Below are 24268 nucleotides of genomic sequence, written 5' to 3'. Positions count from 1 at the left end.
GCATCTCGTTCTTGGTTTAGTTTAGCCATGAGGCACTGTGGAGAAGCCACTTAACTTCATTGGGTTTCTGTTTCTTTACCTATGAAAAGAGAGTATTAGACTGGCTTGAAAGTTACTGATTTCTGGGACAAGTAAAATTTTTTGAATGTTGAACAAGTTACTTTCTTATGAAGGTCAGAACCAAATCCAAGAAAATAACAACAACCTGACATCTGCTATCACAATCATTTTTTTAAAGAAGGTATATTTAAAATGGAGGCAGGAGCTAGTCTCAGAAATGTGTGTGTGTACATGTGTATGTGTGTCTAATAATTAACATTAAAACTAACCAAATTGCCCTCATAGTTTTCTGATTATGATATAGACTGATAAGAACCTCATCATAGAGTCTACCTGATCAGAATTTGGAAACCATAGATTAGCTGATACTCAATGGTCCTTCCCTTTGTGACATTCTAAGAACTCATAGCTAGGATAATTTCCCCTTTGTATTCTGCCTATACTTTTTGAGTGAGCTAGTTAATACCCCAATACCTTGTCTAGCCCTTAAATGTATAGCATGTTATTGGGTCTGATGTCAGAATAATTCTTCTTGGGGATACAAATAAGTATGATAGGAAAAAAATATATCCTGTTGGAAGCCAGGAGATTAGGCTTTTCATCTGCATTTTGTCACTCCTAGCTACATGAGCTTGTTCATGTCACTGAACTTTTTCTAAAAATCATCTGAAAAAATGATATTATCATACTGCCTTACCTGTCTCATTGGATTGCTGTGAGGTAAATGAGATAATATATTTTCAATTTTTTTATAAATTTAAAGCTAAATAAAGTTTTAATAATAAAGTGCTGATATGTGAAGTCCCTCAAATGAATATGAATTTTCTAGTAATTCAGAGAAGATTGTAGGATTATGATTTTAATCATTATAACAACTCTCTAAGAACTAAGCTGCAGAAACCAGAAGCCTGGTTTTTTTTATGCTAAATCTTCAGGGAAAAGATGTAAATAATTCACCCCAAGCAGTTCCTATTACTATAAAATTCTAGGATGACATAATCAAAATTGTCAGCCATCCAGATATATCATTTTCTCTTCACATCTGAAATGTATCTTCACTTTGGCATTGAACAATTGTTAAGGGGGCCACTATAATATAAGTTCAACAATGTATAAAACTAAGCATAAGTGGGAATTAAGACTTTGACAAAGAAGCCCACGAAGTAATGATGAAATGTAGGCAGTAACTTTTCTCCAAATGAAAGGAAATGTGCCTTTTCTGCCTTGAAGAACACTAATTATCAAAGATTTGGCAGAAGTCTACCACTCTTAATTGCATGAAATTAGCAAACTGACATTTCTGTAAATGGCAGTGATCATGAGTGTATAGTGCAGTTAAATATCCTCCTACAAAGTAGCTGTTCTGGTGGTTTGCTGTTCATCGCTGAAAACACTTCTGTTTTGTTATTTCTCTGTGAACTATTTCTGTAGTGAGTTCTTGGAATATATTTATGCATGTGCAGAATTACCTGCACTTTGATATTCAAATTTGTAACCATAGCTGATCACTGAATTGGGAACTAGACTTTTTGCCATTATCAACAGAACAGTGATAATGTGAACAAAAAAATTTAGGGGGGAAAGAAATCAGAAGTTGGTATTTCAGATACATTTTCTGTAATTTTCATGGCAATATGAAGATAGAAATATGGTTACCATGATAATTTACCTGCATGCTTACATAAGATTGAAAAAAGGATATCTATGTAGAAAAATACAGGTTTACAAATCACTCCCACTTAACACTTATCAAAGGAATGATTTTCTAAAACAAGAACAATGAGGTAAAACACACTGTGTACTGAGACATTTGAACCACACCTTACAAAATATTAATTTTCCTATTATGCAGAAGAGTAATTACATGGGGTAAATAATGTACCTGTTTATGATTTTTTAAAAAATCATTTGACTTCATTGGAAAAGATAGAACAGATATTTTAAACTACAGTTGATATAATTCCTAGAAGAAGAAAAATATGGTAGCAGTAAAACTATCATTGAAACATTGATTTCTCTGTAAACCATCCTTTGTGATTCTGTAGCCATGTGTCCCTTTTCACTGAGTGCACATTGCTTTTACTCTCATGCTAGGTCTGGAAAAAGTGCCAAAAGATCTTCCCCCTGACACTGCACTGCTGGACCTGCAAAACAACAAAATAACTGAAATCAAAGATGGAGACTTTAAGAACCTGAAGAACCTTCACGTAAGAATTATTATTTATTTGAGTTATAACAAGATCTTACTCAAAGTATTTTTGAAAACAAAACTTAGGTAAGGCCAAGATTACCATATGGTAATAAATAAGCACATAAGTGTTTATTAAATTCTCTTTTTAGGGGGTGATAAAGGAGCAAAGCACCATATTCATTAACCCCTAAAAAGCATCCAATTTTCTTACATATACCTCATATAACTTTAGTATTGGCTTTCTAAAAGATATGTTATATCTTAATCTTCTCACATATTTTATCAATAAAAATCTTTATCTTCCCAATTAGAATGTACTTCAATAGTGGAACAAAACACAAAATGGACTGATCTTAGTATTATTTTATTTCATTGTTTCTTTTGTTTTCTTTCATTCATTTTCTAAGACATGCAAATGGCTTTGTAAAGGCTCAAAGAATGGCACCAAGAGAAAAAAATAAATGTCTATATAGCTATATATTTTGCTTTGTATTTAAGATTATGCATGCTGCATCCTTATCTGTATCTGTGTTTTTATTCTGCTTTTTCACTTACCTCTACTCTATTGTAATGTAACACATCCAGTCTACACAGTCAGGATTCCAGCAGAAAAGAGATGGCATGATCAAGGCAAGATTTAGTTATCAACTTTCTGACAGCCAAGATGAGAAAAGCAATAAACATTTATCCATTAGGAGAAAATTTACCAGATTTTTTCCCCGTTACGGAGCACAGTCTCCGGATGCGCAGGCTCAGCGGCCATGGCTCATGGGCCCAGCCGCTCCACGGCATGTGGGATCCTCTCGGGCCGGGCCACGAACCCGTGTCCCCTGCATCGGCAGGCGGACTCTCAACCACTGCGCCACCAGGAAAGCCCAATTTACCAACTTTTTAAAAGGAAGCAAAGAATTTTTCCTTGAGATTTTAAGATTGCCCATGGAACAGTTAACAAAAATAATAGCAAGTAATAAAATGGCATCATCAAATTACTGAAGTATCCAACAATATAAGCACATTACGATATAAGTAGTGAATATTTCAGGCACTAAGTAAGAGAAGAAAAAGACATGCTCTCATATCAGGTTACCCAGTTAATGTTATTGGAGAATATGGAACAAAGGGTTCATAGAGGATTAGCAGAATTTTGAAAGGAAGAGAAGAGAGTTTTCTGTGCAAGAGGAAAGGAAAGGCAGAAGAAAATGAGCAGCAGACAAAAAGAGAAGATGGCTAAAGTGAAAGATACAGGCTCCAAAGTAGTGGAAGGTAAGGCTTGTGCTGGAGATCTCGAGCCCTGGACCAATGGGATCCTTCTCCACTGATAGGCTACTGGACATGGGCCCCTACTCACCTTCTCTCTGCTTTCATGTTATGATTTCACTGGGAGTGAAATGATGGAGGTACCAACAAAGTTTGTCAGTGAGTATTTAAACTATCATTGGAATAAGTTAAAAGAGGTGATAATAAAAATGAATATATTAGTTTCAATAAACTAAAATATGAAAAAGCTTCATTTTTTTGCATAACTTTAGCCTAAAGCTACTTTTTTAAGGAAGGAAAATTCTCTTATACCCAACTTCCTGTATGTTTAAGTATAATCTCAATAATTTTTTTAAACTCCTCATACCTTAAATAAGAGATACCTAGTTTCTGTGACATTCTCACTAAGTCTGGTGTTTGTAACAATGTGTTCTTTCTTTTCCGCGTCTCCTGCTAAGTATGTTTTTAGGCAAATTATCATCTTGGCAATCTCTTTCTTTCTGCTTTAAAGTATACACTGGAAGAAGACAGAGTTCATTAGAGCTTCTAACCATTTAGAGGATGTTAAACAGCTATTTTTCTCTTACTCTTTCATTCATGACCATTTCTATCCCTGTTATTATGCAAATAAACATCATAATTTCAGCCAGGAAAGCCACCCTTGAATGAGAAGGGAGAGAAATAAAAATTTACCAAGGATTAAAATAGAAAGGATTTAACAGAAAAATGTTGCCTTTTTCTCAATAATTTTATTAATTTACAACTGTGCCTCACTATGAGCAGTATATATTGCTTAAGAGTAGTTGTATACTTATATATAGCAGAAAAAATACATAATTATTCTATAAAGTAATGGAAAATTCAGTATAATAATATCAGCATTCAATATATTTCCTTTGAATGAAAGCTTAATAAATCTAATTTTTAAAGTTTTTAATTAAAAATAAACAAAAATTGTCAAAGATTGAATAATAGCAAACACTTCTTTAGCCATTACTATATACTAGGCACTGTTCTTAATATCTTGTATACATTAACTTGTTTAATTCTTATAACTATTTTAATGAGGTAGACACTCTTGAGAACACCTTTAACACAGATGAGGATACTCAGGCACAGTGAGGTTATGTTACTTGCTTACTGTCACACAACAAATAAGAGCCAGAGTTTGAGATCGAACCTCAGGAACAGTCTGGCTTGAGTCTGTGCACTTATAAATTGCCTGTAAATATGACAGTAACAATAAAATCCCTTAAACAACACCTGGTACAGTGTGAGCCCTACATAAATGGCTTTGGAGAAAATTGTACATACTATTAAGTTGGGTTTCAACATTTTTTTTCAATTTTATTGAAATATAATTGATATACAGCACTACATAACTTCAAGGAGTACAGTACAATGACTTGACATACATATATTGCAAAATGATTACCATAATAAGTTTAATTAATATCCATCATCTCATACAAATATTAAAAAAAAGAAGAAAAACAAATGTTTTCCTTGTGACAAGAGCTTTCAGGGTTTATTCTCTTAGCAATATTCAGGCATACCACACAGCAGTGTTAACTATAGTCATCGTGTTGTACATTACATCCCCAGTACTTATTTGTCTTATAACTGTAAGTTTATACCTTTTGACCACTTTCTTTGATGAAGGTGGTAAAAATGCTTTTACTCCCCCTTCCAGTCTATTTCTATGGTCAGTCACTTTTTTCGTCACCTCTCCCCTACCTACCAGGCTAGATCACTTTTCTTTAGTCACCAGAGAAGTAGGCAGTCCTGATTTTTTGAGCCTGGGCTTCAATTTCAGGTTAAATAGTACTCAAGGCATTTCCTGACCCTTGAGCAACAAGGTCTCTCCTAATTGGACTTCTGTTGTCCTCTTACCTAACTAATGATAATCCATTTCTACTTGTGATTCTTTTTTTTTTTGTTGCGGTACGCGGGCCTCTCACTATTGTGGCCTCTCCCGTTGCGGAGCACAGGCTCCGGACGCGCAGGCTCAGCGGCCTTGGCTCACGGGCCCAGCCGCTCCCCGGACCGGGGCACGAACCCGTGTCCCCTGCATCGGTAGGCAGACTCCCAACCGCTGCGCCACCAGGGAAGCCCTTGTGATTCATTTTTTCATCAGCTGATCTCCTGAAGAATATCTGCGGTTCACCTTTGATTCTTTCTCTGTTTTGTCATTAGCCAATGTAATTAGTCAGTTTTTTCCCATGTTGACATCTTTCCATTACCTGTTGTAATATTATAACTATGCTTTCTTAAATACATTTCCCTGTATATGAAACTAACATTAACCATCTTTAGCAGTACTGTATATACATGAGTACCTTTTTTCACATATGGATCTGTTTTAGATAAAGCTCTAATTTATATATATCTTAACATTTTACATCATGATGACCAAAATTTGTATGGTTGATTCATTTTTCACATTTATTTTATTCTGAAAGTGGAAATGCTTTTTGCTGGACTAGACCTTTCAACCAACAATGACATTTGAAAGGTGCTTTCCAAAGAAGCAAACTATATGCATGATCATTTTTTAATCCTCACAACAACCCCCTGTAGGTGTTATTATAGTTTCTACTTTACTGAAAAAATAATTGGGAACAAATGTCACACCACCCCAAAATTTAGCAGCAGTTATTGTTACTACAGCGTACTCACCAGTAGAGACATTGTCTAGTTATTATCTAGGAAAAGAAGTAATATTTTATTACCTGAAATTTCAGATAACACATCAGCAGGTTGATTCTTCATAATAGGTTTCAACATTTAACGTAAAATAAGACAGATTTTCAGACCATGTTTAATTCATTTAATTGTATCGGTCTTTCAGAATTTTCTTGCATGGGTGGCAATTACGGACGGCCTTTGCCTTTATAATTAAGCATCCACCATTTTGGCTGCCTTTTAATGATGCAAGTTCTCTCTTCTCTCCTCTAGCTCTGGCTTTTACTGATTTTCTGGACATTTTGCTTGTTAATATCAATTTCCTATGACTTTAACCCTCATGGGTTTTGAACTTTCTGTAATAGTCTTTGAAATTTCCTAGGATTTTGTTTTAATCAACCAATGTACCTGTTAGGATTAGTTAAAAGATTATGTTACTTGTAATAAGTTTTAATTAGTCAAATAATGTGAACTATATGAGGATGTACATGGGTCATTAAACCAGCTGTTACCTTCAGAAAGTAGTCCTGCATTTCTGAGATAGAAAGTTCTCACTGTTCTATTACTCTAGTTCCTATTTTGCCTCTCTCCATTTTCATATGCTCCTAAAAATGTACTACAATTGAAAATACAAGTTTCTTGAACCCTGATAAAATTATCCTAAATTCCTTAGGATTAGTTGATAAATTGACTTAAAATAATATCAGTGTTGGAGAATGAGGTAGTCCAAAAGTAGGTGTAGCAATATCTATAGTATAACAATAATGGATACAAGTAACTTCCTATATGAATGGAACTCAGAAACATTTTTAAATTACCCCCAAAATAACATATTTGACATATTTAACTACATAAAGCCCTTATATGTAAAAAGGGCAAAAACAGAAGAAAAATATATTGTCTCTGCATATCCTATTATCTATACCTTTATTCTGTAAACCAGTTATTAAAATACATTAAAACTTAAGAAAATGGGCTTCCCTGGTGGCGCAGTGGTTGGGAGTCCGCCTGCCGATGCAGGGGACACGGGTTCGTGCCCCAGTCTGGGAGGGTCCCACATGCCATGGAGCGGCTGGGCCCGTGGGCCATGGCCGCTGGGCCTGTGCGTCCGGAGCCTGTGCTCTGCAACGGAAGAGGCCAAAATGGTGAGAGGCCCGTGGTACGAAAAAAAAAAAAAAAAAAAAAACTTAAGAAAAATGTGAAGTTTTGTGAGCAAGCAATCCTTTTCCTCCAAACAATAAATGGTAGCAAAATAAAAAAGGAAATTTGTTTAACCTCTCAAATGACAAGGAAATGCAAAGTAAAGCAATGAGCTACAACATAATGTGCTAATTCGGCAAACTTTTAGAAGTCGATTATATCTAACTCTGTGAGGCTGCAAGAAAATGTTACTCTCTTGCATTGTTTATGATGTTATAAATTAGTGCCACCCCTTTGTAGTGGAATCCATGACAACAACCAATGAAGATGGACTTTTAGGTTGAAAAGCTGACTGGAGAATGGATGCCTGTGGCACACGATTCTTTACAGGTCACTCTAGTAATTTCAATATTTTGGAGTATTTATTGTTTAAAAATTAAGTATGTCTATCTCTATCTATCTATAATCTGTATTTTATCAAATTTCTCTCCCCTTTACTCCTGGTGTTCAGGTCCACATATGTTTTCAAATAAAGGAAGCAGATCAGTTTAATTTTTTTCTGATTTCTTCTAATTTTGCAGATTTCTCTGCTAGTCCCATGAATGGAATGAATAAACCACACCCTTGCTTTACATACATATTTATGTGTGGAAGGTTTTGGAATTAAGATGTTGCTTTTGTTCACTGCCTACAGACGTTGATTCTTATCAACAACAAAATTAGCAAAATCAGTCCTGGGGCATTTGCACCTTTGGTGAAATTGGAACGACTTTATCTGTCCAAGAATCAACTGAAGGAATTGCCAGAGAAAATGCCCAAAACTCTTCAGGAGCTGCGTGTCCATGAGAACGAGATCACCAAAGTGCGAAAGTCTGTGCTCAATGGATTGAACCAGTTGATTGTCGTAGGTACAGATATTCTTATAACTCTAAGACCAGGCAGGATTCAAGGTTCACCTTAAGAGATTACAAGTAAGCTTTAGCTACAGGAAGGTAAATTAGCTAGAACTTACATGTCTTAATACTATAAAAATAACAGTAGCCGGGCCAGGAGAAATGGGATTTTGAATCTGTGCCTTAAGACGTTTTTATTCTTGTCCTTGAGGATCTGAGAATGTGCAAAAAAGCTCTAGGGCAGATGCTCCACTAGCTGCCTCATGCCCAAGGTACAGGATGGAATTAAGTAGTGCTTATTAGAGATACTTGGAGGATACCTTTCTGTTGTGGGAATTTGTTCTAGTCTGAACATCTATAAATCATTTGCTTTAAAAAAATGTGTTCTAAAGCTTTTCTCTATGTGTGGTAAAATATTTGTAATTTTATAATTGGCTTAAAAAATCCTAGATTCAAATTATTTTAACAATATTTTAATATATCTTAGTAAAGTAATTGCCCCATAATAAGTGTGATTTGTAAACACTTACTTTTATTGATTTCTAGGCAGACCTGTGTATGGACCTTAAATAATTTTGTTGTTATCGTTTTTGCTACTATTGCTTTCTCATAAATCTTTGGGGTTTTTTGTTGTTGTTCATTTTTTGATTGTTTTAATAAGGAAAATTTTTACCCCATTTGCCATCCCTTTGAGAAGCATGTCCTTTAATTTCTCTTTTGTTTTTCAGGCAAGTTGTTATTAACCCAAATTTCTTCTTGTTGAACAGACAGTACTCTGACTTATAATACCCTCAAATTGTCCTCTAAAAGCTTTGCACTTATTGCATTTGTAGAACTTGGCACCAACCCTCTGAAGAGCTCAGGCATTGAAAATGGAGCCTTCCAGGGAATGAAGAAGCTCTCCTACATCCGCATTGCTGACACCAATATAACCACCATCCCTCAAGGTGACGAAAATTCTCCAAAGCAATTTGAATATCTAAATCCAAAGGCTTTGACACTGAAAAATGGTTTTGGAAATTTGAATGGTGACTCAAGCGGCCATTCTCTATCCCTCGAAGTGTTTCTACTGAACCTAGCTGACCACTGGGCCCTCTAGGCTCACAGTAGAGATGCCTAGACTCTTTCACCTATAAAGTCTCTTACATCTAACATAAAATGTAGGTTAACACACAATGATTTTATATTATAGAATTGTGATATCACAGAAAAAATGTACAGTTACTTAAAAAATAGAGTGCTTTAGTGGTACTTTATTAAAAAAAATGATACGTGGAAGTACCTCTGATATTGAGCCAATTTTTACTTTGAGTCTCTGATCCCTTAGTGAATTCCTTTCCATCTTAGGGCATTCTAGTCATTACTATCTGAGTAACAGGACTCACAGGTGTCACATTCTTATTTAAGAGTGGTGGTGTGTGTTGTAAAGAGTGTGGATTTTGGGGGTCATTTGAATGAGTTCAGACTGTCACTAATTGGCTCTACGATCTTGGACCAGTTATTCAACATGTATGACACATTTTTAAATCTGTAAAGTGGTAATAATATTAACATCCACTTCATCGGGTTGTTTTTTTTTTTACTCTTTTTTTTTTTTTTTTTTTTGCGGCACGTGGGCCTCTCACTGTTGTGGCCTCTCCCGTTGCGGAGCACAGGCTCTGGGCGTGCAGGCTCAGCGTCCATGGCTCACGGGCCCAGCCGCTCCGCGGCATGTGGGATCTTCCCGGACCGGGGCACGAACCCGTGTCCCCTTCATCGGCAGGCGGACTCTCAACCACTGCGCCACCAGGGAAGCCCCATCGGGTTGTTTTAAAACTAAATAAATAGAGAACTATCTGGCCTGTAGATAAGTAGTGGATTAATATTACCTTCTATTATTCATTAAAAGTGTTTTAAACACTCCTTTTGCCTAGGCAAAGTACAAACACTGGAGACAGGGCAGTGAGTAGGATGTAGACCTGCCTTCAAGGATCTTGCATAGAACAAAGACAGGCAAATAAACAGCAGTCATCATACAGTCACAGGGGTAAGCTCATCGTGCTAAGGCTTAGCCAGGAGAGGCACATAAGCCAATCTTTGTGACAGAAAAGGCATCAAATCACCAAAAATAAGTTTCTCTAAGTTTACATTTTTCTGGTCCCAGGTTTTTCAGTCTCACAAAACTGCCTCTGTATTCTCAAATTTTCCCCTTAGTCTGGCCCTTCCTCAACTTGGATGTCTTGTTCTTGAATTGGGTAGAAAATATAGGTACTTGCCCACAGAAAACAATTTCCCTTTACTGTGCTTCCACAGAAACTTCAAGTCTAGAGAGTACGGAGTCCATAGAATGTTTCCTTACTACCCCTTGCCCTTCCACAGTCTTTTGGCTACAAAGTATGTTTTTGATGCCCATTAATAGCAACTACTGGTGCAGATGATAGATAGATAGATAGATAGATGGAGATTGAGTTATAGTTCACAAAGTACTTTCATGTTGAGTCTCTGACTTGTTACATGTAACAAGTAATTTTTTAATCCCCAGTGCAAGGATTTTATATTTGTAACTATATTTTTAATTTATATTTACAATAGTATATTTTATTATATATATATATACATATACATATAATTTTCTATATTTATCTTGCCTAAAGCCTTAGAGCTGTAGGAGGTGAAGTAAAGTAGCTGGAATTTAAAGTCCAGGTATTTTTCACTACTTGATGCTGCCAGATGATTTGCATTAAGTACAATCTTTGATTTTGCCGTCCTTCTAATTACATCTCCTAAATATACCTCAGTAACACATTTCATCACTTAGTGATCCGTTTTCCTTGATTTCTTACATGTGTCTATCCCTATGCTAGGTGCTCTTTTCTCATCTTCTCTAGCTTGCTTTTATTTACTAAACTCTTAATAATATTAAAATCATAGTAAGTAAGTTTTATTAAGCACTTGTGCCAAATGCTTTTCATGGCTTCTGTTATATGAATCTCAAAACAATCCTTTATAGTAATATTATCACACCTGTCTTATAAATGAGGCAAATAAGTCTTAAAAAGATAGTAAATTGTGACCAAGGCCTTAGAGCTAGGAAGTGGCACAGCTGGGTTGTGCTGGGCTGACATCAGAGCTCATGTGTTTGACCATTTCACTCTGCTGCCGTCTTAAGTCCTTCTTCCTGTGAATATTTATGCCTGTGTCATGTATGAGTCTACCTTTCCTAGGCTGGGACCCTTATGCCTGGATGTCACCACTTTCCAGGAGTCTTAATTTCCATATACTGTGTCCCATCACTGATGGACATGAAAAGGCCATGGAGGAGTAGAGAGATTATAAATTCACACTCTGGAGTTAGACCAACCTGGGTGAGAGGCTTGACTCAATCATTTAGCTGTTTTGTGACTTCAGGCTAGTTATTCCACATCTCTAAAACCTCAGTTTTGTTACCTATAAAATGAAGGTATTAGTGACTCCTATCTTCTAGGATATTTGTGAGGATTAATAGATGTATCAATAAATAAGACTTGTAATATATATAGCGTACTTGGCCCAAAGTAAGCTCTCAGTATATTTTATCTTAAAAATGGAAAAGGAAAAGAAAAAAAAAGTAATTTGGCTAAATGCTATAGTGGCATAGGCTAATGATATTCTTTATAAATTTGCCTCTCTCCATCCCATTGCAAAATTTCCTTCCACAGTCAAACTTCCCATAACTTTTTTTTTGGAAACTGATGTCCCACAAGGGAAGACACTTAGAAACAAGGTAAGAATGATGGATGAGATGATAATTGGTGTTCCAGAGACACTACATTTTTTTTAATGTCTTTTCATAGTGATAGGGAAAAAAGGACATATACTCATTGCTTTGTTATATACTCACTTGCTTTCTTTATAGAAGTATTTTAAAAATCCACATTTATTTATTCTAAGGAGACTCAAGTGGTTGAAATCCCTTATTCCAAGAGTGACTGATTTCCTGACATTTACTCATAAGAATAATGCCATTGTTATTTCATTTCTTTCATTTAAGAACATGTTATTTTAACTCTCTTTGGCCATCTGGGAGCATATTACTTTCCCCACTTAGTAGCTAGATAGCCTACAAAATGGGTAATTGTGAATCTCTGTTTCCTCATTGATGAAACGAGGTTAATGAAAAATAATTTATAATTGAAAAAAATTACATGAGCTAAGTTACGAAAATGCTAATCTCAGTGTTCAGCACATAACAGACATTTAGTAAGTAGAAGTTCCTTTCCTTAGTATCTCCCACACAAATCATACTACTATTGAGAAACTAATAGTCATTTTCAAATCAAATATGGAATAAACTTTTACATTAAATAGAAGATCTTGACAGAATTCAGTGGGTTGCAATGAAAATTTCAGACCAAACATAACCTGTGATTTTCCAGTTTTATTCTTTATGGACAAACAACCAATACTATTGGGTTGGCCAAAAAGTTCTTTCGGATTTTCCTGAAACATCTTACAGAAGAACGAACTTTTTGGCCAACCCAATATCTGCTAAGCAGATGTTAGTTCTACATGTAACCCATTTGCTATTTTCTTTGTAGTTGTTGCTGTTCTTGTAAATGGAACAATATGCCATTTAAAAAGCTGTATAAAAACCTAATAGAGTCGCAGATGGCAGGAGGAAATGAAAATCAAAGATTTAAACTTTTAAATTTACATTACTAAATTTTTAGAAGTCGTAGCCATTCACGAAGTACTATCCAGAGGTTTAGTGGATACTTTGGATTTAAAATATTTTCCCCAGGTGCCCCACATATGGCAGATCACTTGATTATAGGTCTCTGTACTCGTCTTGTATAAAGAAACAGTTTTGATTTTAAAGGAACAAGTAAGTGTTAGCTCTTGCTACACACTGTATTACAGAGGCATTTGATGTTTTCATGGAAAACTTGATTAAAACTAAAGCCAGCACAGTATATAAGTGTTAGTTATTAATTATGCTCATTAATAAAATACCTGGTTAAGTTTGTTTATAGGTTGAACTTATACATAATCGCTTTATTGTAGTGCAGATGCCCATCTCCTCATTTTACAGTTATTATCCTTTGTCAATGGCAGTGCTAGCCCATTAACAAAGCTGTAAGAAACTAATGAGATTCAGGGTTTTTCTTCAGTTCTACAACTGTATCCTGACAGTGGCTAAGACAAAAATCTACTACATGATAAACCCAGTCCATGTTTTTGTCATAATAAATCTAGGAGAAAAGCAGAAAGGGCTTGTACTACTTCCCAAAAGATATATTATTGTATAAAAGGGATGAAGGAAAAAGATGAAAAGCAAAACTGATGAATCAGATGCAAAGAAAATCCTTTGAAACTGTATGTCTTTTGGAAAATTGATGGCATATGTTCTCATTAAGTCTTTGTACATTCTCTAATTACATTTATCTGCGAAGTTAACTTCTTATATTTCCATATTGCAGGTCTTCCTCCTTCCCTTACTGAATTACATCTTGATGGCAACAAAATCACCAAAGTTGATGCAGCTAGCCTGAAAGGACTGAATAATTTGGCTAAGTAATAATATTCTTTCATAACATTCTATCAGTAAAATGGCTAGGTATATTGTGCCTATATGCTCAGAATTAGAAACATGATGATTGATTCTTTTGCCTAAACCACATTTTTTGTTGTTGTTTCTACAAACCTCAAACTTCAGCTTGCCCAATTATTAATATTAAAAAAAACTAATGAAATAGTGTTCTTATCATAACCCCACCAAAATCACCCTTATTTTTTATGAATACCATATTGTTTTTAGATTAATTTAGATATAAGTACAAGATATTTGATTAAATCAGTATATTCATTCAATCTGTTCTAACTTGACTGTATGAAACAGAAGGCTAAGTAAATTATAACATAGTATTCAGAATTTGAAAATGTATTAAAATGAAAGCTACCAGACATGGGAATATTGGGCATCTCACAGTACAGTACAGAATAGTTATCATGAGATTCTCTAATTCCTATTCTCTAAAGAGTTTAAAATGTCTCTGGACATTTAATGTACTCTAAAAAAAACTTTTTTTCTGAGCCTTCTTAACCTTTTTTTCCTTATAGATGATCACTAGTGCCCATCCTGCTTTCTAACCTAACTTCAGTCTTTCTGTATTTGCGATGTGGTGAAGCAATAAAAAAAGAGTGCTGGCAGACCCTTTCAGCTGTCTTCAAGGAACACTCTGCTCTTCATCCACACGTATTGCTGAATGTCCTTACAGAGAAGCACAGGGTTGGACCAAATTGGCTCACTCCTTTTTTTGCATATAAATTTCGTAGTGGATAAATAAATATAAAGCATATCATTTGTCTCTGAGGAATACCTAAGAGCAGATGGATATATAATGCAGTTTTTCCCATTTCTGTGGGTATCCCCCAGTGACCCAGTGGAGCGTGAGGCCTGAAGGTGTCATATGCATGTGACTATAGCTGCAATATATAACCCTGGTGTCTCAAATGATAAGAAATCCTTTATCTAAAGCTATTTTAATTACACTCTCTAATGAAGAAGATATTTTTCAAAATACTGTTATGCATTACCTACCTTTCTATGTTGATTAGGTCTCTCTAGCTGGAGAAAACTGTAGGAAGATAAGTTGCATTGTTTATTGTGTAGAACAATTGCATTGTTTATTCTGCATTGTGTAGAACTGTCTTTTGGACAGCTATTATTATTGGATTATTATTATTATTAGGAGGAGGAAGAGGAAGAGTAGAAGTAGCAGTTGGGATTGACCATAGTATAAAATTCTAAATATGGTAAATCAGTCGTAATATTTGTGCCATTTTAGAAAAGTAAGTTTATTTTGTACTGAAAGTGGTATGGAGATTTTGAGTTTCCTCTCTTTAATATAAAATCATATGCTTTGTATCAAATAGAAGCATAGAAGTATAAAGAGCTAATAAACTTTGAAAAGGTCAATAGAAATGAAGATTTCTGTTTAAATGGATTTTGAATTCCATTCATTAAATCAGAGGAAAATACCTCATTGGCCAACAAACTTTCCCAACTCTTGAATTAACTAAATACATTTCTCTTTGGAATCAAGTCCAGAAAAATCCATCTATTAAACCATCAAATCCTTATGTTTTTTGCTCCTCACTGATTTTGGAACATGAAGGGTATTTTGGTGATGAAAATCAAAATTGAGGAAAGGAGAAAAAAGCAGCCACTGATCTCAGAACATTGTTGCAGTGCAAATATTCTGATTAGTTACTAAGAACAAGTGAAGAGAAAATACTATATGTCCCTCTGCAAAAAAAATAAAGTGTTTTAATCAGGCAAACTTCCCTTTTCTTATTAAGCATATATATCATCATCTCCCCTAATAGGTGGAATATTCTTCGATGGAAAGAATCATGGTGGTTTTTGAGCCATGTCTCCTCTGCCCTCACAAGCCTAAGATAAAAGTCTTTAACATAATAGGTTCTCAAAAACATTTGATGAGTGAATATAAATTAATCATTGCAAATGTAGTTTACTTCAATAGATAATTAAGATTATTATATTCTAAGAAATGTATTAGCCCAAATTGGATATGGGATTTAGAGTGCTATAAGAAATAGAGACATGATTCTGAAATAGAAAAGGAAAGACCAGAAACAAGAGATGGAAGTTTAAGACTGGGAAAAAACAAAATATTATGAGACAAGATGCCAGGTTGATAATCAATAGGTAAGACAAACCAACTGTGCTATTAATAGCCTAAAATCAGTACACTTTAATCTCAGTTATTTCAAATACCAAGTCATGATTAAAATTGGAAGAATTTGGTTACCTAAACCAACATCTAAATCCCAAAAGGGCTCAAAGATCTCAACTAGCTGAAAGCAAGTAGGAATCATCCCACAAAAAGGACCCAAGTCTTTTTCACTAAATTTGAAGGAATCCAATAGTTTCTTCCCCTTTCTCTTCCTTGGAACTTTCTGGTTCTCTTCCACAACCTTGTTGCCTCATCTCTCTCTGCCCTTTTGGATTGACAGAACCCTGGTTCTGACAGAGATTTATTCCTAGAATGTTGGGTACACAAGTTTTGTCTTCAAGTCAACTTCTTCTGACTTTTGAATCCCATTTACTATGAGGGGACATCACAGCTGCAGACTCTCACTTGTTAAACATCTAATTAAAAAAAAATACAACCCAAAACCTTGAGTGGCATTGCATAAGAAATGTCAGAGGGGCCAAGATCAGGGTCAGAGATCAGGACTCTAGAGGCCAAGAATGTTGGCACCAGGCATATTCTGACAGTTAACAGATGGTCACTGATAAACTCAAACAAATGTAAAATGCTAATTCTGTTAACCTTTTTGGCAGGTAGGTTTATTGACTCATTAGAACCTTTCACTTTTTATTTACAACAAATAAATTTGCGTAATAAATATACAATTGCTTGGTTTACAAAGTGCCAGAAATGACGATGTTCCTTTCATTTTTCTCTCAAATGAATTCACTGTATTCATTATACAGTCAATTCAGCAGCTATTCATTGATCATATCAAGCTCTGTGTTAGTACTGGATATACCACAAGACAGTCACTTTTCTCAAGGCAAGACACACAAGTACACAATCCTTAGAGTTTTACAAGAGGGTGATAACAGGATGCTATATGAGTATTCACTAGGGGTACACCGTATCCAGCCTGGTACTGTCAGAGGAGTTTTAAAGAGGGTAACTCTGAGCTGAAACCTTAAGAACCAATGGGCTCTATCCAACTCAGAAAGTTTGGAAAAATCACATTAGGCAGAGGTAACAGTAAGTACAAAAACAAAACAAAACAAAATTCTTTTCCTATTGACTTGATTAATCACACAATGCCTGTAAGAAGGCATCCACGTGTAGTGTATCCATTCGTTTCTGTTTTCTGTTGCAGGTTGGGACTGGGTTTCAACAGCATCTCTGCTGTCGACAATGACTCTCTGGCCAACACTCCTCATTTAAGGGAACTTCATTTGAACAACAACAAGCTTATCAAAGTGCCTGGTGGGCTGGCGGATCATAAGTACATCCAGGTAACGCAATGCCACTAACTATTGTGAGGAATATCTAGGGAGCAAATCCTCCCTACTGGGATGCTAGGAGGCAGGAAGCTCTGCTTAGAAATTCTTTTGCAGAGATATTTTTAATGTTTCTACATATTCATTCTGGTTTTGTGAAATCTATAGGTTTAAATTAGTATTACTTTTTTAAAATTAGGACTACTGCCTTGAACGTACTATAATGCTTGCTTCCAGAATGTAATATTTTTTTTATGAAGCAGGGTAGTTTCAAGTCACAGATCAGTGTAACAAATACATACTTGTTGGAAAAGATGATATCATCTGTAGTGCATAGATATGGAATAAAATAGTAATTGTAACTTTTAGCTTCAGCAGATGTCATATAGGTCAAAAGACAGTGTTTATCTATTGATAGTAGTGTGACTGACTGAATTAACTTTGTACAGATTATCAAGTTATAGTGTATTCTTGAAGATAAGAAGATATGGTTCAGTGGCCCACTATGGTAATATAGCTTTACAGTCCATAAATCTATAAATGTAAAGTGTGCTTATTACCTTAAATAATCATAGTAATTTCATATATAACAATATAAGATTTCCATTGTTACCTTGAGGAAATTAAACAAACACATTATTTAAATTATATATTTTTAAAAGATCAATAATGTGGTCATCGACAGATTTTACATATTTGTATATTTCTTCTAATTTTTCAGTTTTTTTAAAGATTGTATTTAAATTGTTTCTTTCAGAAATTTCAGTAGGTACTTAGTGAAATCGTGGTGATTCAGAAACTGTGTCTTAAACTGACACTCTTTTACAGATAAAACCGTTTTATAAAGTTGACCTTTTGGTAATCTAGTATCTCAACTTCTTTGTTTGGGGTTCAAAATGGGTTTATCCTTTACTCTGCTGTCAACAGTGTCAATAAATTTCTGATCTCTTTTATTTTATTGAGTTGTGCCAAAACCTCCAAATTAAGTTTACATATCACAATTTACATTAGCTAGCTTTCAGTAAAGTGTAAGAATTCTACATATGAAGATGAAATTAAAGACGTTTTATTTCATGCTGATTCATTTTCAGTGGGTCTTTGGTGGTGGTGGTAGAGTGGTGAGTAAGCATAGCTTGGAGCCACAAGTAAAACCAAGATGCTTGGAGACCTAATAAAAACAGCTAATGTTGTCATTATTAAGGTTTTTGTTGGTGGTGGGCTTTCTTGTTTGGTTGGTTTGGGTTTTGTTTTTAGATCTCAGAATAATAATTTTCATCTTCTTGATTACTGTTTTTCAAATTTTAGTCTGGACATATTACTGAGTTCATAAAATCAGTTTAAAAGTTTCATTTGGAACATCCCATGGGATGGGATGGAATAAGTTGAATAGGATAGAAAATATCACTGTAATTGTAAGTATTTTATAAAATTTTTGTTTCATATGCATAGATCCGTATATACTAAAGCTCAATATATAGTGTGTGTCTTACTGTGGGTCACAGAGAAAAAATTCTAAAACATTCCATTTTGAAATCTTTGTTGAATATCAGCAAATCTCATGGATATTCACACAGAGCCCCACATTCAGAAGGACCTCACTCTTGGGTTTTCCATCTCTAATTGGCATCCATGTACCCATTTTACCTGCATTTCTAGAGGGTCCCAGGGGTTTCACCTACTCTACTTTCTTTTCTATATCTACATAGTCCAATTATTTTTAGCAAAATCATGTAATTATTCAACCATCACCACAATCCAGTTTTAGAACATTTTGATTACCTCCAAAATATCCCTTTTATATATTTCTACTTGTTCTTAATCTCATCCCCAGCCACGGGGAACCATTAATCTACTTTCTGTCTCTATGGATTTGCCTTTTCTAGACATTTCATATAAATGTAATCATACAATGTGTGGCTTTTGTGGCTGGCTTCTTTCACTTAGCATAGTAATTTTAGGTCACCCATATCATAACGTGTGTCAGTAATTCATTCATTTTTATTGATGAATCGCATTTCATTGTATGGATATACCACATTTTGTTTGCTAGTACTACACCTTTTGATAACTGTAGGTTTTGATTATGTTTAGAAATTAGAAATGAAGGCCGTCTAACATTGTTCTTATTTTTCAAAATTTTGGCTATTCTTGTTTCTTTGCATTCCATTCAGATTTTAGAACCAGCTTGTTCATTTCTTCTCAGATAGATTGCTAGGGCTTTGATAGGAGTTGTGTTGAATCTGTAGATCAATTAGGGGAGAATTTTCCTTGTAATAACATTGAGTCTGCCAATGCACAAACATGGGATATCTCTCTATTTTGTCTTTATTTTCTCACAGCAATATTTTGGCATTTTTAGTGTGCAAGTTTTACAATTTTTTATTAAGTTTGTTCCTAAATTTTGTATTATTTTTGATGCTGTTGTGAATGAATTGTTTACCATAATTTTATTTTTGAGTTTTTTGTTAGTTTATAGAAATTCAGTTGATTTTTGTGTATCTTTCTTCTACCCTAGTGCTGTGCTGAAATTGTTTTTAGTTGCAGTAATTTTTTGTGAATTCCTTTGGATATTCTACATTCAGGATCATGTAATTTGTAAATAAAGAGAATTTTAAGTATTCTTTTTTATCTGAATTCCTTTAATTTCTTTTCCTTACTTCATTGCATTGGCTAGAATCTCCAGTACAATGTTGAATAGAAGTGATAAAATTAGACATCTTTGCCTGGTCCCTAGTTTAAAAGGGCAATCAACCTTTTGCCATTCAGCATGATGCTAGCTATAGGTCTTTTGTAGATGCTCTTTATCAAGTTAAAAACATTCCCTTTGATTTCTAGTTTACTGAAAATTTTTATCATGAAAGCGTTTTTTCAAATGCTTTCTCTTTTCTATTGAGATGATCATGTGATTTTGTCCTTTATTCCTTTAATATGCTATATTAAACTAATTGATTTCCAGTTAAATAAGTTTTACACCCTTGAGATAAATCATGCTTGGTCTTGGCCATGGTGAATAGTCCTTTTATAATGTTGTGAGATACAGACAGTTTCCTAATATTTTGTTAATTTTTTTGTCTATATAGGAGATATTTAATTGTAGTTTTCTTTTTTGTGATGATTTTTGTTTGGCTTTAAGAAAATATTGACCTCATAGAACAGGTTGGAAATTTACTTTCCTTTTTACACAGACTAATACTTTCTTTATGTCTTGATATTTCCTTCTCTCGTTTTCACTATTAGCCATAAACTGTCACCAAACACCTCTCTCCTTTCTTGTTAATCACTTCTGAGAAATGGAGAATGGTCAAGGACAAGAAGAAATTTTCAAAGTTTGAGAATCACACACAAACACACGAACCTCACAGATACTGTTTTGATTTTAATATTCCTTGTTTCTATTTTTGTAATACATCTATTGTTCTCCTTCTAAACCCTTTCTTAATCAAGACCCTTTTCACCAGCATATGAGTGCAAGTGTTCTGGTAGGTGGAACAATATTTCAAGTCAATTATTATTATTATTATTTTTTGCAGTACGCGGGCCTCTCACTGTTGTGGCCTCTCCTGTTGCAGAGCACAGGCTCCGGACGCACAGGCTCAGTGGCCATGGCTCACGGGCCCAGCTGCTCCGCAGCATATGGGATCTTCCCGGACCGGGGCACGAACCCATGTCCCCTGCATCGGCAGGCGGACTCTCAACCACTGCGTCACCAGGGAAGCCATCAAATCAATTATTTTAAGGGAGTACCTCATAGGTTTTATAGCTTGCTTTAGAAATTATTGCCTTAGCATTATATTTTAGCCTTGGTTTTATGATCAATTCACTTCTTATTCTTCAGAATTCACATATAAATAATGGGAGTAAAAACTCATTTCTATAATTCTTTTTAAGTCTGATATTAATTTCCCTAAGAAAATCTATGAACAAATTACCATTATCTTAAACATAACCATAAAATATATTTCAGAAAAAATTTCTGATGAACTATAACATTATATTCTTTGAGCTGAATTTGTAACATAGAATACATTTTTGTTAAAATTTCTTGGTTTATATATTCCAAATGCAGTGACATTCAAGCTTTTCTTAGAGTTTGTGATTTTTAATTTCGATTCTAATACTCTATACCCTCTCTTACTTCACTGTATATTACTTCCTTATTTTATATAATTCATTAAAAGGTCTACCATTTTATCTTTGCCCTGAAAACATAACATTCCATGTAGACACAATTTATGAAATAACCATGAATTCATTCATTTATTCATTCAACATATATTTGTTGAACACCTACTCTGTTCTAGTAGACACTGGAGATACAGTCACGAACAAAACTGAACAGGTTTCCTACCTCATAGAGCTTTTATTCTAGAGGAGGAAAACAGACAAAAAGCAAATACATGTTATATAGTGATCATTACGCTGAATAAAAATAAATAAATATAATTGGAACAGAAAATGGCAGAATGGGATAGTCAAGAAAGACTTCTTTGGTAAGGATAAATGAATTACATGAGTCAGTAAGACTTGGAGACATCTTGGAGAAGTTTATGCCAGAAGGAGGAAACAGTGTGTGTCAACCTGAGGAGGGACCATCCTCTAGAGAAGAGAAACAAGTAGGTTAGGGTGGTTGGATTGAACAGTGAGGAGAGATGAGCTCAGAGTAGAAGGATGCCAGATCATGTAGGATTTGTCAGCCACTGTGAGAACTTTGGATTTTACTCTGCATAAGATGGGAAGCTGCTGGGGTATTGAGGCAAAGATGATATAACTTGCTTACATTTTTAAATAATTGGTGAAAGGAAGGAAGGAAGGGAGGGAGGGAGGCAGGCAGGAGGGAAGGAAGGAAGGGAGAAAAAGAGAAAGAAAGAAAGAACAGATTTCAAGAAGGCAAAAGAGGAAGCAGGAAGAACAATCAGGGTAACTTCAGTAATCCAGAAGGAAATAATGGTGGCTTTGGATAAGGCTGTAGGAGTAGATATGGGGCAGAACTAGATTATATGTGCATTTTGAAGGTTGCACTAGCGGGATTTGTTGATGGTTGGGCAGAGAGTATAAGAGACAGGGAGCGTCAAAGATAATGTCAATGTTTTTAGCCTGAGTCATCTGGAAAGACTGAAATGTCATATACTGAGATGAGGAAGACTAAGGGAGGGAAAAGCAAGATTAAAAAGAGAGAGAGAGGGCTTCCCTGGTGGCGCAGTGGTTGAGAGTCCGCCTGCCAACGCAGGGAACATGGGTTGGTGCCCCGGTCCGGGAAGATCCCACATGCCGCAGAGTGGCTGGGCCCGTGAGCCATGGCCGCTGAGCCTGCGCGTCTGGAGCCTGTGCTCCGCAACGGGAGAGGCCACAACAGTGAGAGGCCCACGTACCGCAAAAAAAAAAAAAAAAGAGAGAGAAATCAAAAGTTTGGTTTGAGAAGTATTAAGGTATTTAAACTGAAGGATGAGTGTACTAAAAAAGAGTATATACGTGTATGGTCTCAATATATTTAGAGGAAAATAACCATGTGCCATTATTTTGGGTTGTAGGTTGTCTACCTTCATAACAACAACATCTCTGCAATCGGCCCTAACGACTTCTGCCCACCTGGATACAACACCAAAAAGGCTTCTTATTCCGGGGTGAGCCTTTTCAGCAACCCAGTCCAGTACTGGGAGATCCAGCCATCCACCTTCCGATGTGTCTATGTGCGCTCTGCCATTCAGCTCGGAAACTACAAGTAGTTCCGAAGAAAACCCTCGTTTTTATAACCTGGCAAAATCCCGTTAACGTCACTGCTCAAAAAAAAAAAAAAAAAAAAAAAAAATGAAAGCTAGATACTGGAAACCTAACTGCAATGTGGATGTTTTCCCCACATGACTTATTATGCGTAAAGCCAAATATGCAGTTTAAATAATTGCCTACAATAAAAAAAAATATTTTGCCTGCCATTTTCAGAATCCTGTTTTGAAGTTTATTATTGATGTTAACTGAGCTATTGCAGATATTCTTATTTCACTAAATGTAAAATTTGGAGTAAACAATTTAGTAGAGCTTTTAATTTCCCGAAGAAATCAATAAAAATGGTATCAATCTTCTGTAACTCATAGGGGGGGTTAGCGCCTTTGACATAGTCTAGCAATAATGTATTCATCCCCATTATTACTGATTAAGCCTCATTTGAGTGTGTAAATTCAATACAGGCTATGTAAAATTTTTGCTAATGTCATTATTTTGAAAAAAAATAAATTCACAAGTACATTTTAAATTACTATTGTATAAAAGCGTAATTGTAAATCTTCCCTAACCTCAGTTTTCTGAAGAGAGTAAACATTGCTTTCTTAATAAAAACAGCACACCTTTTCAAGTTCTTAGGTATGTATTCTACCTCTGTCCTTTGACATTTGTGCATTATAACTTACTTTATCTATATTCAGTATTACGCTGATAAGGCACAAAACTGACTTTCTCTTATTGGTCTAAAAAACCAATATTTTTAGTTAGTAAATACTAAATCAATTTTAAAACTATTATGTGTGTAATCTGCCTGAGCATTTCTGTACTTACTAGATGTATTAGAAATATTTCCTGCATTTAGTTAAACCTTCAATTAAAAAATTTTTTTTTGCAGGATTTAGAAATAACTATCAAAGAAGACCATTCAATAAGCCTGGGGAATGGGCTGATTTACCAAGAGTAAATATTTATCAAAAAATACATTTATGCTATCATCATCTAATAAGTAAACATGAGAAAACAGTTTATTTCTTTTATTACCTTGGGTGTTTCCTGATTGTAAATACTGAGGCCCGGATCCAAACTGGTAACGATAAAGGGAAATACAACACAGTCCTGCTATTAGATGAGCCTCTAGTGGAGCTTCTCTGCAATTCTTTCAGCTTTGCCTTCCTTCATTACATTTTCAGGCTGGCTTCCCGTATGGTTGCAAAATACGAATCTCCTCCATCATTTACCCACACACAAAAGCATATTAACACAAAATTTCAGGAAAAGTCATGAGATTCTCTCTCATCATTACATACAAATTTCACA

General features: G+C 35.0%; 1 protein-coding gene across 2 annotated transcripts in view; it reads left to right on the top strand.

The window, feature by feature from the left end:
- DCN (decorin) overlaps positions 1-23578 on the top strand; it is a 36073-nt gene extending 12495 nt beyond the window's left edge. For both annotated transcript variants that reach the window (XM_027107174.1, XM_027107175.1), the window contains exons 3-8: positions 2155-2267; positions 8028-8241; positions 9060-9173; positions 13665-13758; positions 17113-17251; positions 22765-23578. In XM_027107174.1, coding sequence (XP_026962975.1) covers positions 2155-2267; positions 8028-8241; positions 9060-9173; positions 13665-13758; positions 17113-17251; positions 22765-22959 — 869 coding nt within the window. In that variant the 3' untranslated portion in view covers positions 22960-23578. The remainder of the gene's footprint in view (positions 1-2154; positions 2268-8027; positions 8242-9059; positions 9174-13664; positions 13759-17112; positions 17252-22764) is intronic.
- Positions 23579-24268: the final 690 nt, after the last annotated feature.

This window comes from Aethalodelphis obliquidens, unplaced genomic scaffold, assembly GCF_003676395.1.
Source record: "Aethalodelphis obliquidens isolate GAN/ISIS:26980383/991018 unplaced genomic scaffold, ASM367639v1 scaffold8, whole genome shotgun sequence".
NCBI lineage: Eukaryota > Metazoa > Chordata > Mammalia > Artiodactyla > Delphinidae > Aethalodelphis > Aethalodelphis obliquidens.
The sequence above is the reverse complement of the archived record's forward strand: the minus strand, read 5'-3'. Positions and strand labels throughout refer to the sequence as shown.